At 38.3% G+C, this 12,143-nt stretch overlaps 1 protein-coding gene across 1 annotated transcript in view; it reads right to left on the reverse strand.

The window, feature by feature from the left end:
- Nucleotides 1–7,314: 7,314 nt before the first annotated feature.
- LOC115868682 (cytochrome c oxidase subunit 7C, mitochondrial-like) overlaps nt 7,315–12,143 on the reverse strand; it is a 33,009-nt gene continuing 28,180 nt past the window's right edge. The window contains exon 2 of the mRNA XM_045287655.1: nt 7,315–7,536. Within this exon, the coding sequence (XP_045143590.1) occupies nt 7,315–7,536 (222 nt within the window). The remainder of the gene's footprint in view (nt 7,537–12,143) is intronic.

Genomic DNA, 12,143 nt, shown 5'->3' on the forward strand with positions numbered 1-12,143 from the left:
ATTGATTCCTACTGCTTGGGTCAGCACCCTGGGGGGATTTTAACTAAGTAAATAAGTAAAGCGTTTTCATTTGCTGTTGACGCTGATTCACCGAGAGCTCTTCTAGTCTAGCTTCCACCCTTTTGTGGGAGTAATGCTCTCAGCTTCTCTTGTCCACATGCGCACAAACCTACATACCTTACTCAAATTTTAAGTGCAATTCCATCAAAATATGATTTATGAGACACCAAATATATGTGATACGTTAGAAACCTTTAGAGAAGAGATCATTTTCCTCCTGGTGTTTTAGATGTTGAGGACTTGGCTCTGTTTTGTGAGATGCTGTTGACGTGGCTCAGACTCACAGGGAACCTCAGTGCAGTGGAATGACATACCACCTGGTCCTGCATCAGCTCCACAACTATTCTTATATTGAGTCTGTTGTTGGCGCCACCATGTCAATCCAGCTGGTCAATATTCTTCCTCCATTTTGGCTGCACCTTAATTTAGGAAGCATGATGTTCTTTTCCAGGGACTGATGCCCCCAACGTCTGTTCGATGAAGTGTCATCAGGCCTGCCTCTAAGAAGTATTCTAGCTGTACCTTTTCTAAAACAGGTTTGTTCTTTTGGGCATCCATGGTACATTCAATATTCTTCACCAACGTCAGAATTCAAATGCATTGATTCTTTTTCAGTCTCTCGTCTTCGATGTCCAACTTTCACATGTATAGGAGGTGATTGAAAATACCATGGTTTGTTTGGGTCAGACAGATCATTGTCTTCAAAGTATTCTTGTTCTCAATACTTTAAACAGGTCCTGTGCAGCACATTTATCTAATAAAGTACGTCATTTGATGTCTTGACTGGTGCTTCCATGAGCATTCACTGTCACAAGAAGAAATCCTTGAAATTTCAATATTTTCTCCGTTTATCATGATACTACCTATTGGTCCAGTTGCAAGGATATTTGTTTTGTTTTACATTGAGTTGTAATCCACACTGAAGGCTGCAATTGTTGATTTTCATTAGCAAGTGCTTCAAGTCCTCTTCACTTTCAGCAAGCAAGGTTGTATCATCTGCAATTGCAAGTTGTTAATAAGCCTGCCTCCATCTTTGATGCCACATCTTCTTCATGTAATCCAGCTTCTCTGATTATTTGCTCAGCAGAGAGATTGAATAGTATGGACAGAGAATACAACCCTGACACACACTTTCCCTGACTTTAAACCATACCTCTTGATCCACGTACAAGTTTTGCATGAGCACAATATAGTGTTCTGGGATTCCCATTCTACTGAAGGATATCTATAATTTGTCATGATCCACACAGTCCAATACATTTGCCTAGCTAATAAAACACAAGTAAACATCTTTCTGGTAGTCTCTACTCACAGTCAAGATCCTTCTGACATCAGCAATGCTATTTGTCACTCCATATCCGTTTCTGGCCTTGTGTGACATTTGGGAGCTCTCTGTCAATGTACAGCTGCGACTATTTTGGGTTGATCTTTAGCACAATTTTACTTGCATGTGGTATTAAGGATATGGCTCTTTAATTGGCATATTCTGTTGGGCCACTTTTCTTGGCAATGTCTATAAACCATCTCCTCCTGTCAGTTGGCTACGTAGGAGTCTTTCAAGTGTCTTGGCATATAGGAATGAGTGCTTCCAGTGCTTCATCAGCTTGTTGCAGCATTTCAACCTATATTCCATCAGTTCTCACCTTGTTTTTGGTTAATGTCACCGCTGTGCTGTAGACATCTTCCTTCAGTACCATTGACTTCTGCTTACATGCTACCTCTTGAAATGGTTGGATGTCAACTAGTTCTTTTTGGTACACTGTGTATTCTTTCAATTTTCTTTTGATGTTTCTAGCATCATTCAAATATTTCCCATAGAATCTTTCAATATTGCAATTTGAGACTTGGATTTTTTTTCTTCAGTTCTTCCTGTTTAAGATACACTGAGTGCATTCTTCCTTTTTTGTTTTCTTACTCTAGGTCTTTTCACTTCTGAGGAATTTAGTCATGAGAATTCGAATAGTCATTTGTTCCAACTGCTCAATTTTAGGCATTTTGCTTCCCCATCCCCTGATACTATTGTGTTTTATAAAGTAACTATGAAAGTTCTCATACTGAGAGGATGGAGTGGATTACAAACCCTAATACTAGATGAGTGTGACAGGTATCTAGGTATCTGTAACAACCAATGGTGAGAAACAAAGGCCAAGTCATCATGAGGGTGTTAGTCAACACCATGCCTGGATATTCACTGGCTAGAGAGGTGAACATCAGAATAGGTAGCAGTGAACAGGCATTCGATGTGCTACTCTGCCAAGGATGAACAAGTTCTATCTGCGTCCTGGTAGGGACCTACTGAACACCACAGTTCTACTCCATCTTGTTTCATGTTATAAAGACTCATAAAGTTACACACGATATCATGCTCAATTGCCATTTTGGCAAAGAATGCAGAGTGAGAAGGATTTGTGAGCATATGCACTTCCGCCCTTTATTACCTCCAAGAACAACAACACTACCTGAAGGAATTGTTTTAATCACTGAATCAGATTAAACTTAAATTTTCATTAATCTTGTTTTCCTGTTGACAAGAGAACAGTGGCTTGAAGGATGCTACCGACACAATACCGATGATCTATTTGCTCGATGCATCTCCAAAAAAACCAAACCAAAGCAAACTCACTGTCATTGAGGTGATTCCCACTCATAGAAACCTTGTAGGACAGAAAAGAATTGTCCTTTGGGTTCCCGGGTCTCTAACTCTTCATGGGAGTAGAAATCCTCATCATTCCCCCACGGAGTGGGTGGTAGTTTCAAAGTGCTGACCTTAGAGTTAACTGTCCAATGCATAACCCACTCTGCCTCTGGGACTCTTCTGCATATCTAACCTAGTGTATTAAATTTTATAATATTGCTGTGTGTATTGAAGATGATACTTACCAGGTTTCAAGGGAAATGAATGTTCAGTACAGGGCTTCCATCTGGTTCAGTCCAGTTTGAGCCCTGCTGAGACTTTGTTTGTCCACCCCTGATATACTGAATCAGCATATACTTTTAAACAAGATCACATGGAGAGTGGACACACAGATTCTCAGCCAATGGTCAAACCAGAAAGAACTGATTTGAAGCCTTGGCTCAGGGTTAGAATTCTCTCTTCTATACTGGAGGGTGGATGAGTCCCAATCAATGTACCTCAAGTGCAGCCACTACCTGTCTACCAATGGAGGCTTGTATTTTGTAATGATGCTAAACAGATTCAGTGGAGCATCCAGACTAAAAGGGGATAGGAAGCAAGGCCTGGTGACCTACTTTTGAATTCAGTCGATGAAAACTCTATGAATCATGGTAGTTTTATCCACAACTGATTCAGAGGTTGGCCCAGGACTTGGTAGCATTTGTTCTATTATGCATGGAATCATCTTGAATTGGGGCCAACTAGATGTAGCTAACATCAACTATGGTAAGTCTTAATCTACTAATCAGGTCATTGTGTTTCCATGCCATTCAGACAAAAACGATTCCTTCTTTAAGAGAGAGGCGATTTCACGTGAGGTTGTAGAAGTCTACATATATTATGTTCTGAATGTGACATTTTTTTTAGATCCTTCTCCACCATTTCCAATTTGTTTCATTTAGACCAGTGGTTCTCTGTGTTTGCACATTATGGTCACCTGGGGAGCTTTAAAATTGTACCTCCCTCCAACCGGGATCAATTGAATCAGAGACTCCCCAGGCAATTCTAATGTTTCACCAGGGTGGAAAGAGACTGGTCTGGTCTACAGGGAAGGACCCCGCAAACCACGTCCGTGGCACTCTACTAAATCTGGGATGGTCTCAATACCATTAGCACCACTGAGCCACTGCCAACTCCATTCTGCACCCTTAAGAAAGGCTTCCTTTCAAAAGGGTAACAGCTTTTTTTCAATTCTTTCACATCTATTTAAAGTTTTCCTTGCTGTGTTAACGATTTGGTATTCGACATAAAGCTCTGAGGTTTTACAATGTTCTCACCCATGTCTATTAAATCCCACCTCCTACTCAGTAAGGAAATTGCAATTTAGGTAAATGAAGGAAACCTGGGGAAATGTCTGTCCTCTGACCTACGGTTCCTCCAAGCAGTACTGACAGCATCCTTTTGAGGCCAACAGATGGAGGGTTGATGGTTTCAGTTGTTCATCTTACATGTCGGGTAGCTCGTATTTTTGTTTTATAAATGGTGAACCATTTATAAAATGGTGAGTCCAGTATGTACACAGCCCAGGGACAATTAGGATACTTATCCAGGACACTCTGGTCAGAAGAGGGTTTTTCCCCTGCATTTTGAGGTAACTTTCTACCCAGAGCAGATTTCCTTCTAATCCAGAGTCACTGTGACTTACTAATTTGAAAAGTAGCATTTTTGACCAGCACTAAGTTCCATTTTTGGAGCTGTGAACTTCAAACTATCTTGATTTTGGAAGGGAAATTTAACCACTGAAGGACTAAGTAACATCATATTTGTTTAACTTTACCATCATAAGAACTCTCTGGAAACCCCCTTGTGCATTCAAATAGCCTTGCTTGAAAAGCTGAACCAACAAAATTCTAGCACTTACAGAGTGATGTGTATTGAGAAGCAGCTACTAGATAAAAATTGGGTTCAAGATGCTTTTCAATCGAGCTGATTCAAACAAAACCAGAGAAGTGTCATAAAAATATAATTTCACACATAGGAGCACATTCAAAGGCTGGTGTTGCAATATTAATGGACACTCTCCCCCTTCCTGTCTCCCATTGAAATTCTTAGCCATAGAAACGAAAATGAGAGATTGTTATTGTATTTTAAGGCTTGGATGAGAATTTCTGGAGTAGCAGTTTAGAAAACAGCTTTATAAAGCCAAAATACTAGACCTTGTCCCTGCTGCCACCCCCGCCCCTGTCATTGGACTTTAGAATTATAAACTATGAAGTGTCAATGAAATCGAGTAATATATGAAAACTTTGAAGAAAAATTTTTGAAAACAATCTTACTATCAGAGGAAGATATGAGCTGTATATATTTAGCACAAAAAGCCTATAAGCTTTTCCATATATATTGGATTTATTATATTTCTCCAAAGCAATTTGAAAGGCACTGAATTATGTTCCCTTTCAGCTTCCAGAAAAAAATTTTTTAAAGCTATAAGTAATAAAAACAGAAAAGTTGACTCTGAAATTCATTTTTATATAGATTTATAGGAAAACTGCTTTGATGTCTTTTCCATTCCCTTGCCAGTTTAAAAAAAAAGAAGAAAGAAAGAAAGAAAAGAAAGGGGGGTGTCTATTAAGTTTAACATAAAAAAGCCACTCTTCAAACCTCATTTATCTTTGATGAGCCCTGGGCAGAGTGCCATAATAACACTGTGCACATTATAAGAATTGTATAATCACTCAGAGCCCCTTCTCTTTCTTTGACAATCAGTTGAGTGTTGATGTTGGCCCTCCCTCTAATGAAGTTAGCAAGGCTGAGCTGATACTTAACGCAGTGCAGGTTGCTGTACACCCAAGGGAGCTGAAAGCAAACTTTGACATGTCTCCCTGAGAAAGTCTTGATTTCCCTCTCAACACATGAATGCAGGTCGTTCTATTTGGTGTGTTAGGAGCTAATGTCTTAATTAAGTGGGACTTTTCAGGGGTCCAGGTGGTCCTGCTGGCATTAGGCAGAATCTGCCAATGCCTGTGGCAATTGATGGAGAAATAGATCCCTCTGCCTTTTCTGGAAGCTCAGTGCATGTGAATTGTTGAGCCCTCGCAGATGCACGTCCTGGCTGAAGCTGGGCTCTGATGGTTTCCTTTGGGCATGATGAAAATCCATTCAGGGAGCGCTTGAGCTAATGTGTTGGCTTTAATTTTTTTTTCAAACCAAGTAAATAACTCAGTGGAACATACAAGCATCTATTTTACTTTCTCTCTGTCTAGTCATCAGAATGAGAATGTGTTTTGTATTGCTAAGAGAGAACTAATCTAAATATTTTGGGTTCTGTTCTTTTAGGACGGCTAAATACATGTTAAAATAAAAGAAGTAATTCATTTTTCTAAGAGCAAAACATCAGACTTATTTGGTGAAATGAGATTTGATTGAGTCAATCCCAATTTTATATTTTGCCAACTGCAAGGTTAGGTTAAGGCAAAAACAAAACAAAACAAACTTTGATAGAATGGAGCTGCAGTGAGCGAGTGCTCTTGGCGAAGGTAGGTGTCTCTTAGGATAGGCTGTTTCCCTAGTTTGGATCCTGGCCGCTCTTTCTTAGATAAAAGTTTCCCATTGCCTCCAGCCCTGTGTTATACATTACAGCTGCCAGAATGCTCTTTCCAAATACAAATCTGCTATTATCCACCCCCGTTTATGTTTGATTGTATAATGCTTTACAGTACTTGGTACTTAGACACATTTTTGGATATTAGAAGCAACACGGCCTATGGCTATTAGAGGCAGATGAAGCTGTCCTACTTATTTAGAAAACACATTTCTTTCATTGACTTTGGGGTGTGGGAGGGTTATATTGCAGACCATTATCTTTGTATTCATCAGTTCAAACCACGCATCCAATGTTCCCCAATATTCTGTTCCTCTTCCACCCCAACCTGATTTCTCTTCTCCATCAGATGGACCTGCATCCTCTCTTTTCCCCAAATCAATACCTGCCGACTTTCTATTTCCTTGCTTCATTTCCTCCCCCTGACCCCTCCTCCCTTGAGAAGCTCGAGTCTGTTCCCTTCGGTAGACAAGTCTTTGTCTTAGACTTTCTCCTTAGAGTAGTGGTAGCATACAGCATTTGTCCTTTTTTGATTGACTAACGTCACAAAACATAATGCTCTCCAGGTCTAGCCACACCAGGAGGTGTTTAGTGTTTCCATTGTTGTTTTGGGGGACTGATAGTATTCCATTGTGTGCATGTATCAAAGTTTCTTTACCATTCTTCTCCTGGACACTGGTGCAGTTTACAACTTCTTGATATTGTAAGCAGAGCTTTAATGAACATGGAGAACATATGTCTAGTCATAGCTCTTACTCCTTTAGGGTGTATAGCCCACCCTGCTCATCATTAAAATCCCCATAGAGCATGGATCTTATTTTGACACATATGTGATTTCCATGAGTTGACTATGGCTCAATGACAAGGCTAGGATTTCATGGATGTATCAGCCTTTCATCTTTTTTTTTTCTTCATGTATTAAGTTTATTTACAAACATAACCAGTATGCTATTAAGTTCAGCAGAGCTTGATCCAATTTTCAGAGGTTGGACTTCATCCAATGCTCTTCGTAGCTGTTTCACAGATGACTATAAGCATCCTATTTCTGAAGCAGTTGGTGTCTTACTATAAAGAAAGGTGCAGCAAATCCAGACCCAAAGAACATGGTCATCATAACCAGTAACCGCCACTTGTTTTCCACAGAAAATGGCAAATTCTTCCCAGGGCCCTCCTCATAGTGGCTCCTCCGGACCACAGAGGTGGTGAGCCTTCGGATGCTCTGCCCAACATGGCGCTGTTGAAGGCGCCCCAGCCTTTCATCCTAACACCAGTTCTTTTCTGGATACATTGTGACGTTCTTTAGACTCTAAATTTACAAAAAACAATCCTGTGACTATTTTATACTTCAAAATGCTAACATTGACATCTAGGATAGTAAACTTATTTAACCAAGGCTGTACAAATAATTTCTATTTATCATCCGTATTAGCATTCTAGTCTTTTCAAATAGTGATTTTTCAAGTTATATTTCTACGCTTTAAAGAGCTACCATAAGATTTAGTTCCCTTAACAATTGGTTAAAAACCACCACAACAGATCACTATGAGCACCCATGAGCTTCTACTATAAAGGTGCCACATTAAGATATTTGGAAGAGCTCAGGTGTCACATTTCATGTTTCCAGGCTCACCCTGGGAACAAGGCTCAAAAACAGTACTCTGTCCCATATTTTTTCTTAAAACTGCTGCTGAGGGATCTGATGCAACCCGAGCCTACTTTCCTTATTGCCATGGGTATAAACATCAGCATGTGGGTTTTTTAAGAGTGAGGAGTGCTGTGAAACCTTTTACAACTTCCTAAATTCCAGCCAGAATGATGTAAGTCTGTGCTTTGGCATTTGTATTGTGACTTATGTTTTCAAAATATGAATTGTAGTTCTCAATACATGATGCTTGGGATTGCCAATTTGTAAACATTTATTTATGAGTGTGAAGTTCTTTCAGATTTCTTTCTGCCAACCTCTGTTTTCAAACTCGTTTCTTTTCTGGCCAGTCTCCATTTTAACTTCTTATTATTGAAAGGTTTTTCTTTTTCTTAAGTGTAATCAGTACAAAGCATTCTAGCTTGATATACAGTCTAGTTCAGCGAGAAGCAACATGAATCTAAACCACCGAGACTTAGATATAGGATCTTCAGTTTAGTAAACCTCATTTCGGGGAAGTTCTTTGTCATCCTCATTTTTACTTTCATTAATTTTTGACTTGATTAATAATCCTTGTCCTTTTGGGGGAGTATTTGTGAAAGCGAAATAATACATTCCATTAGAACAAAACAATTTCAAAGCACTCACCATTCATGTCTAAGATCTACCTCCCACACCAAACCACTGGAAGACAGGCTATCAAAGATAGCCTGTAACTCAGGAAGGTCATGCATAGAGGTAATAAGTTAATCATTTAAATAGGAGCAGACGAACTGCCATGCAAAACAGTGTATCCTTTATCTGAAATGGTTTATAATATAGTTATTAGGCCATATACTCTTAGGCTACATCAGGTAGTATATGCCAAAAAGTCATAATCCCAATGGATTCTGTAATGGTCACATTCTGCAATTGAATTCAATTCTTGGCATCATGTTATAAGACCCAAACCCGAACTATTCCCACTGTTATTGAGCTAATTTCTACTCATATCTATTTTCAGAGGCTAGAAATCTTTCAAGGAGCACAAAGTCTCAGTTCTCTCCCAAGGAGCAGTTGGTGAGTGCGAACTGTTGCCCTGGCTGTCAGCAGGTCTGTGCTTACCTGACAGGATCACCAGACCACCTTTAAGACAGACTTTTTCAAATGACCTTATGTCAATATGAGAACAACAACAATAAAACCAAAGTTATCTAAAGAACGGGGTGTTGGGATGTGCATAAAGACAGGCCAAAGACATCATGAGAAGACTTTGAGATGTGTGACAGTGGTGTTTACACAGTGATGCTGTCTCAAGAAGAAAAGGGTTTAGACCTGAACTGAGCTCAGCCCACGCTGACTTTTGCCACCGTTCTGATTAATAGGCCTCATTAGTTTGATTTGTAGGCAGAGTAGCTGCCCCTCTTCCCTTTCTTCTTAAAATGTCTGATTTCGCTGACAGTGAAAACCTTCCGATCCACAGTTACTCTCTTGCTTAAAATGAAAGGAAACCTACTCTTCTTGCTAAGAATTCTTTTCGAGATTTCATATGTAAAATTGACTACACATCAAAGAATATTGGAGATTATTTATGGGGAAGAAGGTTGCTTGAGTCTAGATGGGAGCCTAACAGGGGCTTTGGTCCTCTGTTTCTTAACCTTGGTGGTGGCTACATGGCGATGATCATGTTATGAGAATTTACTAACCTGTACACTTAGGACAGATGCATTTTGCTGCTGCTACATTTTCATTAAAACATATATATCTTTTAGATAGAATGTTGCACATTCCCAATACGAAATAAACAAAACTCCTCCTGAAAAAAATAGTCAAAGCCTTATGAACACCAAGGAAACTATTACCCCAATTAAAAACACAGCAATGTGAAAGTCGCTCTGCCTTTGCATCGATCTCAGGGGGCTGTGCACCCACTGTACTCATTGCTCTCTCCTCCTCTTGCAGATAATCACGGTTCTAATTTTCTTTTTTAATTTTTAAGAAAAATTCATCCCATATGTATCTGTATACATATATGGGACAAAACTTGTCTTTGTTTGTTTATGGTTCTTTTCTCCAGAAGTATTTTTTCTGGAGTGTTATCAGAAGCACTTTCATACCGTTGCAGACTTTCTGTGATCTCCTTTTTTCATGATATAAGAGGGAGTTATTGCTCTTTTTATAGATTTATAGGAGAAAATCCTTACTGGTAATATCGATTGCAAATATCTTCTTCCAGTTTCAAGATAATTATTTTACTCACTTAATGATGTTATTTAATAAGTTCTGGATTCTAATGAATATTTTTAGTTTTATGTTATTTAATTATCTTTTTTATAGTTAATATTCTTATACCTATCTCATTTAAGAAGTCCTTCATTTTCCTAAAGTAATAAAGATATTCTTTTATATATTCTTCCAAAAATTTAAAGACAGTTTTCCATCCAAGTCATTACCCAGAATCAAATTAGTAGTCCAATTTTTTTACCTAAACAATCACAATCTCAGTATCATTTATGGACTCAGTGTTCACTTATCTGTACATTGACTTTTCAAGGCATCTTTTGTCATATAACAACTTTGCATACATAGATATATTTCCAGGATTTCTTTCTTTTTTAAAGGAGTAGTTTTTTTCCCCTATGCCTATATCACATTGTACTACATGACTGTACATTTTCAACATCTTGATAACAGATAGGGGAAGGTCCATTAATTTGTTCTTACTTTTCAGGATTGCCTTGATATTAATGATCCTTAATCCTCTGTAAATACTTTAGCATTCATTTATGAAATTTCTTATAAAACTGTACCATATATACCATTAATCATACTCATAATCACACTAAAACTTCACTTCAACTGGGCAGGTTTGGCCCCATGATAGTATGGAGCCATCTTAATCCTGAAAATCATATAATTACATTTTACTGAGGTCTTCTTCAAGGTTATTCTAAAGTATCTTATATATGTGTTTTGTAAAGTCTTACAATTTTTATTTTTAAGAATTATTTCTAACTACCTTCTATATGTTGTGGCTATTGAAAATTTTTTTTTCTACCAAACCATTTTATTAAGAGTTAATCCGGACATCAGATGCGTCCATAGTTCAATTATATTAAGAGGCGTTGTACAATTGCTTCAACAATAGGTCTCAAAACCTTTTCTTCCTTCTTGAACACTTTCATATCAGCTCGCCCTTACTCCCCACCTTCCCTGCCGTACCACACAGGAACCTTTATTCTAGTTGTTTCCATAGAGCCACCTATCCTGGGTTTCATGTACTGCAAAACATACACAAGCCTGTAATAGAGTCAGGAAGGCTACCAACAATGATAAAATACAACAGAGATAAATGATCCCCAATATGAAAAAACACAGAAATTAAAAACCAGATCAAGCCCAAAGTGTATCAAAAGAAAAGGTTTTAACTGTTCAAGTCAGATTTATCATTTTCATCTACTGTAGTCATCTCTCCAGTACTCTGTCTGAGCACCAGGTTATAGCCAGCTCTCAACTACGGACAGAGGGAGATCACTGCAGGCTTATTCCCTGTGTAGACTTTATGCTGTTTGCGTTTTGTGGGGTGGGGTACAGAGATCAAATTGAGGTTTCTATTTATCCAGATTTTTCTTTTACCTTTATTAATTTAATAATTTTTTGGTGAATTGGTTTAATAATTTTTCGGTGAATTGAGATTTCTATGTAGACAAGTACCTCTGTTAACAATAATCATGTATTTCTTCTTTCCGATTTTTGTGGCATTTCCCTATCTCATTCCTGTGTTGTAGGGTCTGCGGTAAGCTTTTAAAGACTGTGGTGATAGCAGCTTTACCCCGTCAGTGATTTTAAAGTGAATCTGTGAGGGCCTTCTTTCATAAACATTGTTCAATAGGACACTATCATTATTCCTAGGCGATTACTAAAAACAACAATTGTTTTAAAGAACCACGGCCTCTGTTTTCATCAAAAGTAAGGAACAGATATCATTCATAAAATCAAAACTCTTCATTGAAAGGGTCCCACAAAGAGCTTAGTAGACATAAGCAACCGAATACAGAAATAAAGATAATGTTTTCTAGAATTATAGAGCAATGACCACAATAGAAGATAGATGATGAATATCCCAATAATACATTGCTTCAATAAATGCAAAATAAAATCAAAATGTTGGAACAGACACTAAGTTGATACAATTCCCAAATGTATCAGACTAGGGGGAAAAAAGACGTGAATCTAATATGTAAGGA

This window comes from Echinops telfairi, unplaced genomic scaffold (assembly GCF_000313985.2).
Source record: "Echinops telfairi isolate 266 unplaced genomic scaffold, ASM31398v2 ScPeMD7_18;HRSCAF=68, whole genome shotgun sequence".
Lineage (NCBI taxonomy): Eukaryota > Metazoa > Chordata > Mammalia > Afrosoricida > Tenrecidae > Echinops > Echinops telfairi.